Source organism: Microtus oregoni, unplaced genomic scaffold (genome assembly GCF_018167655.1).
Source record: "Microtus oregoni isolate MIOR12 unplaced genomic scaffold, Mior012 000003F_ref0000135, whole genome shotgun sequence".
Classification (NCBI taxonomy): domain Eukaryota; kingdom Metazoa; phylum Chordata; class Mammalia; order Rodentia; family Cricetidae; genus Microtus; species Microtus oregoni.
In genome coordinates, this window is record NW_024543062.1 from 8891638 (window position 1) to 8909518 (window position 17881).

The 17881-nt window shown below is 51.5% G+C and overlaps 2 protein-coding genes across 3 annotated transcripts; one reads left to right on the forward strand and one right to left on the reverse strand.

The window, feature by feature from the left end:
- The first annotated feature begins 473 nt into the window (after positions 1 to 473).
- Vps37d (VPS37D subunit of ESCRT-I) lies at positions 474 to 5902 on the forward strand. Of its 2 annotated transcripts, XM_041646402.1 has the most exons (4): positions 474 to 684; positions 2117 to 2288; positions 4277 to 4359; positions 4805 to 5902. In XM_041646402.1, exons 1-4 carry the CDS (start codon positions 547 to 549, stop codon positions 5189 to 5191), a joined length of 780 nt encoding a protein of 259 aa, XP_041502336.1. In that variant the 5' UTR covers positions 474 to 546; the 3' UTR covers positions 5192 to 5902. The 2 variants fall into 2 exon arrangements, with proteins under 2 accessions (XP_041502336.1, XP_041502343.1); XM_041646409.1 differs by lacking the exons at positions 2117 to 2288; positions 4277 to 4359.
- Positions 5903 to 12881: 6979 nt separating this feature from the next.
- Positions 12882 to 17846, reverse strand: Dnajc30 (DnaJ heat shock protein family (Hsp40) member C30). Its single transcript, XM_041649083.1, has 2 exons — positions 16958 to 17846; positions 12882 to 13200 (listed from the first exon to the last, which is right to left on the reverse strand). Exon 1 carries the CDS (start codon positions 17822 to 17824, stop codon positions 17162 to 17164), a length of 663 nt encoding a protein of 220 aa, XP_041505017.1. The 5' UTR covers positions 17825 to 17846; the 3' UTR covers positions 12882 to 13200; positions 16958 to 17161.
- Between the last annotated feature and the right edge of the window lie 35 nt (positions 17847 to 17881).

Genomic DNA, 17881 nt, shown 5'->3' on the forward strand with positions numbered 1-17881 from the left:
CCATTTTACAGAGGACAAAAACTGAGGCATGGAGTGTGGTGGGGACGATGAATGACGTGTCCAAGTTAGCAGCCAGACAGGGGCTTTGGCGCCCAGCCCAACTAAGAAAGCTGTAGGAACCCAAAGAGGAAATTGAAAGAGTCTTGCAAACTGTAGGCGCCTAGGGTGGGAAGGTCTGCGGTGAAGCGTGGCAGGATGAACGGGTGAGAGGAGAGGAAGACTTGGGTTTCCAGAGGGAGGAGAGGGGATGGGCTTCTGGTGAGAGGCCGCCTTGAGCGACAGGTTCGCGGTGGCTCCGCGGCACCCCGGCGGGGGAATCTCCGGGTGAGGCCCGCCCCCTACCTGCCCCACCCCCAGTCCTGCCAGCGGCGGCGGTCCCTTTAAGAGCGGTCGAGGTGCCCCCTGGCGGCGGAGCGCAAACAGCGCAGCGCACGGCCGGAGCTGGAGCCGGAGCCCGGAGCCCGGAGCGGAGCCGGAGCGGAGCCGGGGCGGAGCGGGGCCGATCGGGCCGAGCCAGCAGCCGAGCTGGGGGCGCGGGCGGGCGGTATGTACCGGGCCCGGGCGGCGCGGGCGGGGCCGGAGCCCGGCAGCCCGGGGCGCTTTGGGATCCTCAGCACCGGGCAGCTCCGGGATCTGCTTCAAGATGAGCCCAAGCTGGACCGGATTGTGCGGCTCAGCAGGAAGGTAACGCGGGGGGCGCGGGCAAGAGGAGGGTGTTGAGGGGGGCGATGGAGAGGACGGGCCGCGGCCTGCGGGGACCCGGAGACCCAGCCAGCGGAGGCCACCCTCCTGGAGCTGCCAGGCCTCGGGATCATGGGAGCCTGGCACGTCCGAGTGGGCCCCGCGGAGCCGCCCCCGGGGGATGGGGGGCGCCCCGATCCGGCCTGGGGAGGGTGGTGCGGGAGGGGGCGCCCGGGGATGCACCCGTGCACCCCGGGATGGCCGCGAGGCATGCCCTCCTGAGGATGCTCCGGGGAGGTGTGTTCTGGGGGGCGGGAGGTGGAGGGTGAGCTGTGTTGTTGGGGGCCCTGGCTCAGCACACCCACGTTCTTTAGGGCCAGAAAGGGGAGGCGCCTTGCTTGGGGGAGAACTGAAGGCCTGCTTGACACCTGGGGTGGGGAGGATAGCTGGGAAGGAGGGTTATGCTTTAGATGGGGAGGGGGCTTTGTGTCTGCCATTGGGGATGGGTCTATGAATACAGAGGCTTGTATTCCGTAGGCCACCATAAGAGAAAGTTGTATATTTCACAGGAGACATAGGCCCTGGCTGGTTGTCTGTTGGGAGGGGGTTGCATAAAGAGAAAGTGTGTGTTAGAAGGAGCCAGATGAGGAGGGGCATGTGCTTGGATCAGGGGACAGATGGAGGGGAGCGTGTTCTCCAGGGGCGGGGAGCGAGGCTTGGCCCTCCTAGAAATAGGCTCAAAGAGTCTTCTTCAGGGCCCCAGTGCTGCCTTCTGCTAGGTGAGCAGCTAGCAGGTGCAGGGGACCACAGAAGCAAAGGGGGTGTGTATTGTATTCGTAGGGGTGTGTGGGGTTCCGCTAGAGGGCCGATGAAGGGTTATAAGAGATGAGAGGGTGACCTGAGTCGGGGGGGGGGGGTTGATGCTGGGAAGACACAGGGTGAAAACACCACTCCCCCAAGAGTCAGAACAGAGGGTGGAAATGTTTTCCACACAAACACCTGAGGAGGACGCGAGACAAAGGCCTGGAATGAGAGGCAAGCTGTCCAAGCATGGAAAATGGGACAGAGAGGGGAGGGGGTAGTCCTCGGGGACCTGAGCAGACATATTAATTGAAAAATTAAAAATTAACTAACATTTGTAGAGGCCTTCATAGTTTGGCTCACTTAGGTCTCACGACAACTCGGTAAGAGAGGTGGTTTTTGTTTTGTTTTTGTTTTGTTTTGTTTTTAATTGTAGAAGGAACTGGGGCCCAGAAAGAGGACGCCAGGCAAAGCCTAGGCCAACCTAGGCCCCTCCACCTGTTGGTCCCCATACCCCTGCCGGCTGGGGACTCCCGGGTGCCTTTGACTAGGCCTGTGATGTTGTGCTATGGTGAACTCCTGGGTGACCCTGGGCAGTTTGAGCCCAGGCCTCTTAGCTCTCCTCCACTGGCAGTTCCAGGGTCTGCAGCTGGAGCGGGATGCCTGCTTGGCCTCTAACTACGCGCTGGCTAAGGAGAACCTGGCCTTGCGGCCCCGCCTGGAGATGGGCCGGACTGCCCTGGCCATCAAGTACCAAGAGCTCCGAGAGGTGGCTGAGAACTGCGCAGACAAACTGCAGAGACTGGGTGAGGGGAGGCGCAGGAGACCTGCCTGGGGTGGGGTTGGCTTTCATTTGTGCTGGGCTCCTAAGGGTGGGGCTGGGACACCGCTACTTCCGGATGAAATCTGAAGAGAGCTGATCTGGGCCTTCTGGAAAGTGAGGTTGTGAGCTATGGAGGAGCAGACTTGGAAAGCTGGGCTGGGTCCCTGTGTGTGTAATCCCTGTACTTGGGAGGCAGAGGCAGATGGATGGCAAAACTTCAAGATCATCCCTAGGCTCTGTAGTGAGTTCTGGGCCGGACTGTGCTGCCTCTTGAGGGGCCGTCCTGCCTCAAAAACCAAAAACAAACAGCTGGGTTGAAGAGGCCTAAGGGAACCAGGCGATGGTGGCACATGTCTTTAACCTCAGCACTTTGGAGGCTGAGGCAGGTGGATCTCGGTGTTCTGATTTTGAGGCCAGCTTGGTCTACAGAGAAAGTTCCAGGACAACCAGGGCTACACAGTGAAACTCTGTCTTGAACCCCACCCCCCCCCCAAAAGAAAAGAAAAAGAAAAAGTAGTGGTGTGGTGGAGGTTCTGGGTAGTAGAAGAAAGGAGGCCCAAGCTGGGTATGGAGGCATATGCCTATAGTCCCACCACTTGGGAAACAGGCGCAGGAGGATCAGTAGTTCAAGGCCAAACTTGGCTACCGAGTGAGTTTGAGGCCGGCCTGGGTTACCTGAGACACTAGAAAAAGAAAAAAAAGAAGAAATAAAAAGGAAAAAGATCAAGTCTAATGACATGGTTGGCATGGTCCACTGAGTAAAGACACTCGGTGCCAAGCTTGGGTTTGATCCCTGGGACTGACATGGTAGGAGAAAACCAGCTCCCAGAAATTGTTCTCTGACCTCCACAGCTATGCAGTGACATGAGTATGCCCACACAGACTACACACGAGAAATAAATATCTATTTATTATTTATTAAAATAAAAATGTAAGCAGTTTTTAAAAAGCCAACACCCAAACAAACAGAAAACAAGAAAGGGGGGCTGGAGGACAACTCAGTGATTAAGTGAGTGTACCGTGTGCTCTTCTAGGAGACCTGGGTTCGATTCCCAGCACCCCACATGGCAGCTCACGACTGCCTGGAACTCCAGTTCCAGGGGATCCAGTGATACTGTCTGATCTCCACGGGCACTAGGCACTCACATGGTACACATGCATACGCGCAGGCAAAACAAATGTGCACATTAAATAAAATTTATAAAAAGGAAGAAAGAAAAGGAAAATGAGAACCTAACCTTAAACCCTGGAGTGCCCCCCCCCCCATCAGTCTCGACTTTATTTTTTTACTCTAGGGTGAAGGGCTGCCTCATGTCTGACCTAATTAATAGGTTGGGTGGCGGTGGCCTGGGTGTGGCAATGAAGAGCGTATCTGTCCATAAATGCCCAGCAGTGTCCACGTTACTGAAGAAGCTGAGCCAGGCATGGTGGTGCATGCTTATGATCCCTGCACTCAGGAGGCTGGGGAGTACCACATTTGACAGGGCAGCCTGGGCTGCACAGTGATGTGATGATGGTGGTGGCTGGAGAGATGGATGGCTCAGCAGCTGGGAAGGACTGGAGTTGGCTTCCCAGCAGCCATGTTGGGCAGGTCTGACAACCTCTGGCCTCTCAAGTGCCAGAACTGTGTCAAGCGCACATACCCATGTGCAGATACAAACTCACAATTAAAAACAAAAGCTTTTTAAAAAGAAACAACAGTGGAAAAACAAAGAAAAAAATAAGCCGAACTTGTTTGTGCATGCCTATAATCTCAGCACTTTGAGGTCTAGAGACTGGAGGATGGGGTCAAGGCTAGCCTGGGCTACACAGCAAGTTCAAGGTTAGAGGCTGTAAGAGACCCTGCCTCAAACAAAACAAACAAATAAAAAAAAAAGTTGAGGATTTGGAGGCCACAGAGATGGGAACTGTAGAGCCACCTGCGGTCAATGGGAGAGTCAGAGTCCCTGTCTGTCCCCCTGTGGTCCTCAGAGGAGAGCATGCATCGCTGGAGCCCCCAATGTGCGCTGGGCTGGCTGCAGGCTGAACTGGAAGAGGCTGAGCAGGAGGCTGAGGTGAGGGGTAGAGGTGGCTGGGTCCAGGTGAACAGGGAGGGAGACCCATCTTGTCCCATTGGGGTTGTCATTACATCAAAGACTTGGGAGCGTCTCCTCTAAGAACCCCACCATGATTTCCTACAGAACTTTCCAGAATGGCAGAGTTTGATGTCCTAGGAATGTCTACAGACATTGGAGGGCAGGGTCCGCTGAGTAGGAATGCCCCCCTCCCCCCCGTTCCTCTGGGCTGGGTTGGGAATGAACACTAAATGAGGTTGAAAGGCCTGAGACAGCCCTTTACTGTGGAAAGAGGGTGGACTCTGTCCAGTCTGGGTAACCCAGAGGCTGGGCCAGGTTGGAAGCTCAGGGCCTCTGCTGGCTGGTCACCGTGGGGGAAGAAGGACTCAGTCTCTGATCGGATTGCCTCCTCCCAACTTTCCCTTTCCCTCCTGGACACTCTCAGATCCAGATGGAGCAGCTGCTGCTGGGGGAACAAAGCCTGGAGGCCTTCCTGCCAGCCTTCCAGAGGGGCCGTGCCCTGGCCCACCTGAGGCGGACCCAGGCAGAGAAACTACAGGAAGTGCTGAGGCGTCGGGAACGCTCTGCCCAGCCGGCTCCCACTACTGCTGCTGCTGCCGCCGCCACCGCCATGGATCCCCCGAAACCCTTCCCTGCTGCTGCCGTCCTGCCCACTGGGGCCGCCCGGGGACCACCTCCAGCCGTACCCCGGAGCCTGCCTCCCTTGGACTCCCGCCCAGTGCCCCCACTGAAGGGCTCCCCCGGGTGCCCTTTTGGCCCAGCCCCTCTGCTGAGCCCTCGACCCTCTCAGCCTGAACCCCCTCATCGGTAGGAGCCAGGGTACGGCCTCCCAGCGGGGGTCCAGACAAACTTGATTCGTGGCTCCTCCTCCTCCCCCACTGTCTGGGTGGGGGGAGGGGCAGGCCCCTCCCCCTAGCCTCAGGCAGGCCCAGGGCCCCGGAGGCTGAGCTGGGGAAAAGGGGCTCCCCGAAGAGGCCCGTTGAGGGCTGGGGGGTGGGTGGGCAGGGTGCTGGACCTCGGTCACCAAGGAAACTCTGCCTTTTTATTTTATTTTATTTTATTTCGTCTCCCCGGTCCTCCAGGGTGCCAAACCAGGTCCCCAAATGAAAAGAACTTTATGGGGGCCTGCTTCCCCCAGGGGGTCTTGCTTGGGGTGGGGGGCTGTCGCACCCTGCCACATTACTGGGCTCGAACTTATTGGCCAAGGCTTACTGGATTGTTCTCCTCCTGAGCTAACCCTTCCCGCAGTTTGGGGGCCCTCCGCCTAGGAGCCAGGTGGTCATGCCCCAGCTGCGGTCCCAGGGACACCCCCAAGGGCCTTGCAGCTGGCCCTGGGGCGAAATAGGACAGAGGCTTCTGACCTGCCCAGGTGAGAGCCGGCCATCCCCAGGAAAGACCATTCTGTATTTTTCTGTCCCTGTCTCCTTAGAATGGAACCTTTTTGAGGGCAGGTCCTTGTCTTTGTATGTTCTGTCCCCAGCCCCGCCTCCTAGGGGCTGTCAATAAATGTGCTGATGGATGACGGTGATGATGCCCCGCCTCCTCTCTGCTCCCGCAGCCGGCCTCCGCAGCTCCTCGGGCTCATCCTCCCATGGAGCTGTCCTTCTTTTCCCTGCCCATCCAAAACCCAACTGACCTGCAAGGCCAATAGAAGCCTCCTCCTCTGAGCTGCTTGGTTTCCAAAGAACCTTTTCTAAGCCTTACTTCTTCCCAGCCTGGCCAGAAGTGACACCGCCTACTCCACTGTCACCAGTAGCCTCACCTGGCTGCACCTTCTCTTCTAGGATTGCTTGCCTGCTCATCTGGATGGTACCGTACCTTCTCCTGCCTCACCATAGCCTCTGCTGGTGACACACCTTTGATGGGTGACAGAGGAGGGCTCTGTTAGGAATGCAGGCATCTGTCCTCCACTAGGGACACATTAGCTGGCCAGTTAGGCTGCTGGATGTGGGGCAAGAAGACTGGTGAACAGAGCGTCGGGGGAAGGGGCAAAACTGTGACCCCCACCTAGAACGTGGGAGGCTGAAGCAGGAAGATTGGAAATTCAAGACTCGGAGCTGGGGGCCATAGCACAGTTGGAAGAATGCTTGTGTAATATGCAGGAAGCCCTCGGTTCCATCCCTAGCACCCCTTAAACCAGGCATGTTGGATGACACCAGTAATCTTGCAAGTAGGAGGTGGAGGCTGAAAGATCAGGAGTTCAAGGTCATTTTCCACCACCAAGAAGTGGGTCTGAAGCTGGCTAGGCTGCTGTCTCAACAAACAAAACCGGCAAAAAAAAAAAAAAAAAAAAAAAAAAAAAACACATTCAAGGCCAGCCTAGGCAACATAGGAAGTTCAAGTCCACACTAAACACATGGTGAGGCCCTATCTTTGAAATAATACAGCAGTAGCTGTATTCCTGGGGTCAACCAGGGTCAAGTCCACGCACAGGAAATTTGGCCAAGAGGCATAGACACATCTATAAACAAGAGTAGTCTGCCAGAGGCATGCTGGCTCATTCCCATAATCTCAGCATTCGCTTAGCAGAGGCAGGAGGATTGCCTTGAGTTTGAATCTAGCCTGGAGTGAAGAGTTCCAGGCCACTGTAAGCTACAGTGTGAGTTTTTAAAAATTTTTTAAAGGTTTATTATTATCTGTAGTGTTCTTCCTGCATGTATGCCTGCAGGCCAGAAGAGGGCACCAGATCTCATTACAGATGGTTGTGGGCCACCATGTGGTTGCTGTGAAGTGAACTCAGGACCGTTGGAAGAGCAGCCAGTGCTCTTAACCTCTGAGCCATCTCTCCAGCCCTACAGAGTGAGTTTTGCTTCTTATTTGTTTGTTTGTTTTTGAGACAGGAGAACTCACTTTTTAGAAAAGGCTGGACTTAATCTCACAGAGGTTGCCTTCCTTTGCCTCCGGAATGCTGAGTAAAAGTGCCGCTACCACACCTAGTTTACAGAGTGAGATTTTGTCTCAAAGTAACAAGAGTGCTGTTGAAGTTTACAAAGCTAGTGTGATCTTTGTCTGTGTTACTAGAGATAGTATCATCTAGAATGTTGATGCTGAGTTGATTCTACTTTTCACTGCAGTTTGAGATACAAAAGGGACCCCATATGGCATCTTTGAAGTATAAAAGATGAGAGGGAGGCTTGGGACTAAGATCCACAAGGAAAGTGTGCAAATGCAGGCATATGGTGTTCAGTCCACTTTAAGTGTGACCCCAGGGACAGAGCCAAGAACAGTGGGGTGAGAATTTGGGGACCAGGTAGGGGCTCTTAGTGGCTGTTTCTGGAGGCAGAGACCCCTGTGGATGTGTGAGAAGAACTTAAAGATTTGATGATCTTTGGAACTTCACCTAACAGCTGGAGCACCTGGGGGGGGGGGTGTCGAACCTTAGAGCCTTTTAAGCTCAGTCACCCCCAGAAGGGTGCAGGGAAAAGCACCCAACTGGAGAAACCCCATATGGTTATTCTCCCAGCCTCATTGCTGCTGGGGGCTGAGGGTGCCTGGGGAACAACTTGGGAAGACCTCCCTTGACTTCCAGCTCAGCCTGAGAGCAGACTGGATGCTCACAACATACACGATGCCCCATCCCTGGATCAACATTCTGGGCAGTTTTATTTAAGAATTCAACCAAAGACAGAACGAGGCAGGTGTGGTGGCCCACGCCTTTGATCTCAGCATTCAGGAGGCAGAGGCAGGAGACTCTCTGTGAATTCCAGCCGGCCAAGGCTACACAGTGAAACTTTGTTGCAAAAGAGTGGAATAGGGGAGAGCTAAGGTTAGGCATGGCTACCTCTTTTTCCATCACCAGGACTCTGAGGAGTAGCTTCTAGAAGGGGTCAGTGTCCAGGACTGGCCTCTTACCTAGGGCAGGTAAGACATAGAGAAAGAGCCAGGTTGGGGATGTAACTCAGTTGGTAGTGTGTCTGTCTCACGTGCCTGAAGGTCCTGGGTTCCGTCCCCAGCACCGCATAAGCTAGGTATGGTAGTGCATGCCTGTAAGGTAATCCCAGTACTTGGGAGCTGGGGCAGGAGGGTCAGAAATTCAAGGTCATCCATGGTTACAAAGGAAGTTTAAAACCAGCATGAGCAAAACAAAACTCCGCCTCAAAATTTAAACAAAACAAAAAATTCTAGTCAAGAGAGAGTATAGGAAGAGATAAATGTTACCATGGGAACCAGATGGGTCCTTCAAGTGACCTCCCAGTGAGGTGAGGTGTGGGTCACACCTCACCCACTAATCCCAGTACTTGGGAAGCAGAGATAGAAATATCTCTAAGAGGGCTGGAGAGATGGCTCAGCGGTTAAGAGCATTGCCTGTTCTTCCAAAGGTCCTGAGTTCAATTCACAGCAACCACATGTGGCTCACAACCATCTGTAAAGAGGTCTGGCGCCCTCCTCTGGCATGCAGGCATACATGGAGGCAGAATGTTGTATACATAATAAATAAATATTTAAAAAAAGAAATATCTCTATGAGTTCAAGGCCAACCTAGTCTACGTAGTGAGTTCCAGGCCTAGCAGGACAACATGCTGAGACCGTTTAAAAACTAAGACTCATATGTCCCTGACTAGCAGGTGCATGTATGTTCTGAAGATTTCAGCCATGCTTACTTTCAATATTCTGCCTCTGGTTTCTAGGGATGAACATACCCAGGAATGACCCTGGGATGACTCTTTGTGAGGGAGGAAAAACTAGAGTAGGCAGCAAAAGGTCTAGAAGGAAAGTCTCACCTGGGGCCTGTAGGTCTGCCTCAACAGTAGAGCCCCTGATTGCCTGGTGTGTTTGATTCCTGGGGTTAAATCCTGCTTTACCTATTACAGACTCCTAGAATCTGCACTTAGCCCCACAGCACACATCCATAACCCAGGAACAACTGTTTGGTTATCTGAAGAACTGGAAAATATTTTTTTAAATATTTATTTATTATGTATACAATGTTCTGCCTGCATGTGTCCCTGCAGGCCAGAAGTTGGCACCAGATTTTATTACAGGTGGTTGTGAGCCACCATGTGGTTGCTGGGAATTGAACTCAGGACCTTTGGAAGAACAATCAGTGCTCTTAACCGCTGAGCCATCTCTCCAGCCCCTGGAAATTTTTTTTTTTTTTTTTTGGTTTTTCGAGACAGGATTTCTCTGTGGCTTTGGAGCCTGTCCTGGAACTAGCTCTGTAGACCAGGCTGGTCTCGAACTCACAGAGATCCGCCTACCACCTCTGCCTCCCGAGTGCTGGGATTAAAGGCGTGCGCCACCATCGCCCGGCTCCTGGAAAATATTTTTTTTTTTTTTTTTTGGTTTTTCGAGACAGGGTTTCTCTGTGGTTTTGGAGCCTGTCCTGGAACTAGCTCTTGTAGACCAGGCTGGTTTCGAACTCACAGAGATCCGCCTGCCTCTGCCTCCCAAGTGCTGGGATTAAAGGCGTGCGCCACCACCGCCCGGCTCTGGAAAATATTTTTAAGTCACATTTATTTATTTAATTTGTAAGGGAGGCCACGAGTCATGAGATGCATTTTGAAGCCAGAGAACAATTTATGGGAGTTGGTCCTCTCCTTCCGCATTGTGGGTCTCAGGGGTGACACTCAAGGTGTCAATCAGGTTGGCATCAGTGCTTTACCTACTGAACCAACCTGAAAAACCTTTCCTGGAGGGCTGTAGAGATGGTTCAGAGGTTAAGCACACTGGCTGCCCTTCCAGAGTTCAATTCTTAGTAATCACATGGTGCCTCATTATCATTTATAATAAAATCTGGTGCCCTCTTCTGGCCTGCAGGCGTACATGCAGGCAGAACACTGTATACATAAAAAATAAATAAACTTTAAAAACCCTTATAGGGGACTTTTTTCTTTTTACAGGAGCATTGGGTTTGTAAACACAGTGTTTTGTTTTGTTGTATTTTCAAGACAGGGTTTCTCTGTGTAGTCCTGGCTTTCCTGGAACTAGCCCTGTAGATCAGGCTGGCCTTGAACTCAGAGACCCACCTACCTCTGCTTCCCAAGAGCTGGGATTAAAGGAGTATGCCACCACCACTGTCTGGTATTGTTTTTGTTGTTGTTGTTGTTTTGGGGGCTTTCGAGTCAGTTTCTCTGTGTAACAGCCCTAACCATCCTGGAACTCGTTCTGTAGACCAGGTTGACCTCGAACTCAGAGATCTGCCTGCCTCTGCCTCCTGAGTGCTCGGTTTAAAGGTGTGCGCCATTATACTCTGCTAAGTGAACACTATGCTAACCAGGGTTCACCAAGCCAAGCAGTTGCCAACCAGCCTATGATCTCTACAAAGGTCTGGCTAAAAGCTTGCCCCTAATCACCAGGGAGGGAAACATAGGTGGTTTCCAGTATCTGGGCTGGCTGTGGGTTTATCCCACTTTATACACCAGTTTTACCCTCAGGGTTGAGTGGAGAAGTTGGTGTGACTGTGCCAAGAACTTCTGCATTTGGCTAAGCCCTTGCCGTCGTTAGGGATCCTTAAAGATCCTTAGTGTACCTGTAAAGAATTCAGACAACTCATGGCCAGCCTTGGCTACATAGAAATACGCTGTCCCTGCCAATGGTAACAAACCAACCATGACTTCTAACTACAGTGAAGTACACTCAGGAGCTGAGACTCTGTGTAACTCCAAAGTAGGTGGAGACATTGTCCAGAATTTCATAGTGAGGGGCTGGGGTGTGGCTCAGAGGTAAAACACTTGCCTAGAATCCCCCAGTGAGGGGCTGGGGTGTGACTCAGTGGTAGAGCACCTGCCTAGAATCCCCCAGTGAGGGGCTGGGGTGTGGCTCAGAGGTAGAGCACCTGCCTAGAATCCCCCAGAGTGGGGCTAGAGATATGGTTGAATGGTAGAGTACTTGCCTAGCATGTGCAAGTTCTGGGTTCAATCCCAGCACTGAAAAAAAAATGAAGATTTATACTCATCTGTATAAAAGAAAAGTTATTTAAAAACATGTATTTATTTGTGTGTGTGTGTGTGTGTGTGTGTGTGAGCGCGTGCGCACATAAGGGCGGTCAGAGGACAACTTCTGGGAGTTGGTTCTTTTTACTGTAGATCCTGGGGATCAGGAGCGATTCATGTTGTTGGGCTTGGTGGTGAGCAACTTCAGTTGGTGATCCATCTTATAGGCCCAGGTATGGGTTATTATATCCAGGTATGGGTTATTGTATCAAACCCAAATTCCCGCAGGGGTCAGCAAGGTGATGAGGCAAAGCAGTCTTTTTCTGTAAGAAATGCTCCCACCCTCTCTCTTTCATTTAGCTTCTCTTTTTTATGAGGTTGCTTTGAGACACTATCTCTCATGGGTAGCCCAAGCTGGCCTCAAACTCGTCCTTTTTCTTTCCTTTTTTGAGACAGGGTTTCTCTGTCTAATAATCCTGACTGTCCTGGACTAGGCTGGCCTTAAACTCACAGAGAGCCGCCTGCCTCTGCCTCCTGAGTGCTGGGATTAAAGGTGTGTGCCTCCACTACTTGGCCATCCTTTCTTTTTAGGGATTTATTTTATATAATTTTAAAACACAAGCCCCAGCAGGCTGTGGGACTCTACCCAACTTTTGCCTCTTTCCCTCTGATGATGATGATGATGATTATTATTATTATTATTATTAATGTTTGCCTCCGTTGAGGGTGTTGGATCTCCTGGAACTCAGTTGTGACCTGCCATGTGTGTGCTGGGAATTGAACCCAGGTCCTTTGGAAGAGTAGACAGTGCTCTTAACCACTGAGCCAGCCCTCCAGTCCCAGAACAAGAGTTTTTTGTTTTTCTCGAGACAGGAATTCTGCGTGTAGCCCTGGCTGTCCTCAAACTTCCAGAGATGCGCCTGCTGGGATTAAAGAGTGTGCCACCTCCACCCAGATGTTTAATAGTTTTTTTTTGCATGTGTGGCTTTGTCTATGTGTGAATGCAGTACCCACAGAAACCAGAAGAGGGTGTTGGATCCCTTGGAGCTACAGGTGAGCCATCCAATACTGGTGTTGGGAATGGAACTTGGTCCTCTACAAGAGCAGTGCATGCTCTTAACTACAGACCCATACTTCCAAGCCCTACACTCTATCCTGTCTTCATGTTTTGCTATTATGGTTTGAGACAGGGTCTGATTATGTAGCCCTGGCTGGCCTCAGATTCAGAGATGGGCCTGCTCCTGCCTCCTGAATGCTGGCATTAAAGGTTTATTCTACTGCATCTGGAGAAGACCTTGAACTTCTGATCCTTATTCCTCCACTTCTTGCATACTAGACATGCACCACCATTTCCATGGAGACCATGTTAGGGATGGAACCCAGAGTTTCCAGTGCGCTCCATTCCCGGTGCTTACTGTGGCTTTAACACAGAGAGGGGCACTACTCACCCACTCAGGGCTCTCAGCACCCTACCTATGTTGCGAGTTGGATCTCAGAGCTAACCTACCTGGGGGTTAGCACCTGGGAGGGACATGCTCCTTATGATGTTATCTACAAACAGATGGGAATATGACCTCATCACAGGGAAGCTGAACTGAAAGCAGTCAAAGTCTGAGATTAAGTAAATATCCTTTATTTATTTTGAGACAGGGCTTATGTAGTGTAGGCTAGTCTTAAATTCTCTGTGTCTTAGGATGACACTGAACTTCGGATCCTCTTGCCTTCGCCGAGTGCTGTGATTACAGGGGCCACCACCATGCTCGGCGCCAGTCAGGCTGCAGGCGGAAGCCAGGGCACACACTCTGCCGGCTGAGCCAAATTCCCACTTTTCTCCATCCTCCCCACAGACAACGGCAGAGAGAGCCCCGTGACTTGTCAGCTGTTCCTTCTCTCCCTTCGTGGGGTCTGGTGACATCCCAGGAAGCACACAGGTTCAAGATACAGGACCCTGTTTCACAAAACGAGTGTTGGTGACCATTCTCCTGGTGCTGCGGGGATCTCCTGAGTCAGTGGTGACCGAGAACAACTCCCCGGCCCAAAGCTACACATCTCTTTTAATAACAAGTACTTATTCAGTCTGTGTGAGGTATGTGGGTGCACATGCCACTGCACTTATGTGGAAGTTAGAAGTTCTGGGGTCCCTTCTCTCCTTCTAACATGTAGGTCCCGGGACAGAACAAGACAAACTCCTTAACCTTCTGGGCCATTCATGGGTCTACCCCCACTCCCTTTCCTCTTTTTGAAACAGGACCTCACTATGTAGCCCTAGCTGGCTTGAAACTCACTATGTCACCCCAGCTGGTCCACAAACTCGTGGGTCATCCTCCTGCTTCTCCAGCGCTGTAAATTCATGTGTCCACCACCACATCCAGCTTCTACCCTTTTTTGAGACAGGGTCTCACTACATAGCCTAGGCTGGCCTTAAACTGAGACCTGTCTCCCTTCAGCCTGCCACATGCTGGGAATATATATATGCTATCACATCCTATCCTAACTAATACTGGAACCAAGATGGAGGCCAAAGATGCACCATGTGAATTCAGAAGGAAGGAATCGGTTGTGCGAACACTGTGGTCACTAGGAGGGCATTTGGCCCAGTTTGCCCACTTTTGCTGTCTAAAAGACAATCAGCTGCACGGACCTTTGTTTCCTATCTTCTTGACTGGGCCCACACGCTTCAGCCCCATGCCGTACTTGCCCCCTTCAACCACGCCCCCCATTGCCAGACTGGGCCAGAGCCACAGAGGCAGGGGTAATGGCCACTGCCAAGTTTACCCTCTTGCTAGGGCATCTGGGAAGTAGGGAAAGGGAAAACTCACTACAGTCCTGGGAGGAGGAAGCCACCATGTGGTAGTCCTTCAGAAAGTCTCCTATACCCCTGTGGGTGTGTGGCCCATGCCAGAAATCCTAGCACTCAGGAGACTGAGGCAGAGGATGGAAAGTTCTAGGCCTGTCCATGATTTGAAAAAATGCTGAGATTGGGCTGGAGAGATGGCTCAGTGGTTAAGAGCATTGCCTGCTCTCCCAAAGGTCCTGAGTTCAATTCCCAGCAACCACATGGTGGCTCACAACCATCTGTAATGAGGTCTGGTGCCCTCTTCTGGCCTGCAGACATACACACAGACAGAATATTGTATACATAATAAATAAATATTTAAAAAAAAATGCTGAGATTACGGCACCATCCAGCCTGGTTTATAGGGTACTGGATGTGGAACCCACAGACCTGTGCATCAACTGAGCCACATCTTGAGCTCTGCTGTGGATCTCTACTTTCTTGGCTTTGCACACGGCCCCAGTGTGCCCCTGCACTCAGGATGTCCTAGCCCATTCCCAGTGTGAGTCAGACGTAAGGGGACCACAGGACTACTGTAGCTCTGACCACAAGTTACTACTAACTGCTTGGTATAAGAAAACCAAAACCCAGAAAACTAACGGAGTCGTGATGGTACACACCTGTGCACTTCTGTACTTCTGAGTGTGCCAGCACTCAGAAGGTGAAGGCAGAAAGCTGGGTGTGGTGGTGCATGCCTTTATCTCAGCACTCAAGGAGGCAGAAGCAGGCAGCTGTCTCTGAGTTTGAGGCCAGCCTGGTCCGCAGAGCAATGCGAGTTCCAGGACAGCTAGGAAAACCCTGTATCAAAAACAAAACAAAAACAAAGGGTCAAGAGTTCATGATCAGGCACAAAGAGAGTTCATGATCAGCCTGGGTTACTAGAGACTACCTCAAAAAACAAAACAACAAAAATTTTCCCAAATCAAAATGACAAGTCTCCCCCCCAAAAAAACTCATCACAGGGCTGGAGAGATGGCTCAGCAGTTAAGAGCACTGACTCTTTCTTCTTCCAGAGGTCCTGAGTTCAATTCCCAGCAACCACGTGAGATCTAGTGCCCTCTTCTGGGGTGCAGGTACACATGAAGGTAGAATACTGCATATATAATAAATAAATGAATAAATCTTTAAAAAAAACTCATTACAATCCTTGGTCAGCAGCATATAAGGAACCTATTTTTCTTTTTTTTTTTTTTTTTTTTTTTTTTTGGTTTTTCGAGACAGGGTTTCTCTGTGGTTTTGGAGCCTGTCCTGGAACTAGCTCTTGTAGACCAGGCTGGTCTCGAACTCACAGAGATCCGCCTGCCTCTGCCTCCCGAGTGCTGGGATTAAAGGCGTGCGCCACCACTGCCCGGCCAAGGAACCTATTTTTCAACTTTTTTTTTGAATCTTTTTTCTTTCTTGAGACAGGGTCTTATGCTGTGGGACAATGCTCTTGTACACTGTAAAGATTTGTCACTTGTATTAGTTTAATAAAACACTTATTGGTCAGTAGTTAGGCAGGAAGTATAGGTGGGGTGACCAGATTAAGAGAATTCTGGGAAGAGGAAAGGCAGTGAGTCAGTCACCAGCCAGATGCAGAGGAAGCAAGATGAGAATGCCTTACTGAGAAAAGGTACCAAGTCACGTGGCTAAACATAGATAAGAATTATGAGTTAATTTAAGTTGTAAAAGCCAGTTAGTAATAAGCCTGAGCAATAGGCCAAACAGTTTATAATTAATATAAGTCTCCGTGTGTTTCTTTGGGACTGAATAACTGCAGAAACAGGTGGGACAGAAATTTCTGTCTACAAATGGCACCCAACATGGGACTCAAACCCACAACCCTGAGATTAAGAGTCTCAGTCTCACTATGTAGCTCTGATTAAAAATGTGAGTCAGCATGCCTGTCTTACATTTATTAAAGACAAGCCTTGCTATGTAACTGGTCACAATCCTCCAGCCTCAGCTTCCTCTGTGGATTAGAGGCCTGTACTACAATCTGGACTTCAACTCCTTCTTAATTAGTGAGCTTCTTGCTGCTTCTATTCCAGGACCCAAAATTACTCACATAATCCAAGAGCCTGTTAGAAAGATTTGACTCGTGGCACCTCTGATCAGCACTGCAGATGCATGGGCCACACTCAAGTGCTAAGTCTTGTCACAGTCAGCAGACTGCTCAGTTAGCAATGCAAGTGGCTAGGAAAAGGCAGACCAAGGACAGGAACACTGTCCCAAGAACTTGGCCTAAGTAGTATCACCCTTCTTCACTACCATGAGTAGAATACGAGTAGAATACGTACTAGTTGACAGACCTCAGGAGAGCAAATTATTTACTCTTCTGCTATCACACCCACAGGGCACCTTCCCCAAGGTCACACCCTAGAAAAGTATGAACACAGGAACACATTCCTCTTACTCAAGGGCTTGGCTTCCTTGTTTCCACGCGAGAGACGCAGTGTGGAACAGACCTAAGAAAATGGCAATCTTTCACTAACTTTTTTCTTGGAGGGGAAAGGGGTCACAGGACAACAGCAATGCTGGGAACCAAATCCAGTGCCTGCTGCATGCTAGCATATTCTCTCACTGAGCTACATCCCCAGCATCTGCGGGATGGTTGATCAAGTCTCACCTGTGGCTTGGGGTAACACAGAAAGACAAGTTTCAGGCAAGCCCCAAGAATTAATCTTTTTGACAGAGGACAAAAAGATTGGCACGGTTCAAGGGTTACAGAGGAAGTGCTGCCCCATGGTATAAACATGAGGTAAGGGACCAGAAAAGGCTTGCTAAGGGCTTCCGGATAAAACCAGAGCACTTGTTCTGGGAGTTGACATGTGGAAGGCAACTTCTAGAAACAAGCAGGCACCCAGGGGCGGCTCTGGAAAGCACGTACATTCATGGTTTTCGGTTATCTTTCTCCTGGGACCTCTTTCTTGACCATAGGAGAAGGCTGTGTTGATCACCAGCCAGGCTGGGAAGGTGCTAGGAGAGTCAAGGGAACGCCACCAGAGGTAATCAATTCATTCCAAGACCAATAGTTCAAAGGTCAAGAAAGGCAAGTTTCTTGGGCTGGTTCCCCTTCCTTCCGTTTCTCCGATTAAATACGAAAGCCGATGAAGACGAAGATGAGGAAAAAGAGGACAATGAAAGTGGCATCTCGGGTATCATCCCAGCGTAGCCCCTTATTGGCCTGGTCCTCCTGCTTTTTGCGAAGGGCCTCCCTCCGGGCGCGTAGACGCCGCTCTCTTTCTAGCTGTTCTCCATAGTGCGCCTGGTAGAAGGCGTCAAAGTCGAACATAGTGCGACGGTCGCCGGGAAAGGCCCGAGAGCCATAGTGAGCCCTAGGGGTATGGGGAGGAGGGCGAGGTGGAGGAGGGGGATCGTCCGGGGGTGCCCTAGAGGGCCTGACACCGGGTCCGCGCAGGTCCTGGTCGCTGAGCAGACCTCGGTCATACTTGCGACGGAGGATGGTGCTGCCCAGGACTCGATAAGCTTCGGCGATGCGCGTGAAGCGCTCGGCGGCCTCGGGGCTCCCGGGATTGCGATCAGGATGGTAGAGGAAGCTCTGCCGGTAGTACGCCGCTTTGATCTGCGCCTGCGTGGCCGAGGAGGGGACGCCCAGCATCTCGTAGAGGGCAGTGCGGGAGTAAGGCCTCCCTCGCGAGCACCAGCCGGCGGCCGAATTTTGTGGCAACCCCCGAGCCTGCCACAGCCTCCACAGCGATGACAGCGGCCAGCCCAGGCAGCGCGCGGCCGCCATGTTGTGGCGGGGACTGGGCGGCGCCCAGCCGGCCAATGGGAACCGCGAATCGTGAGC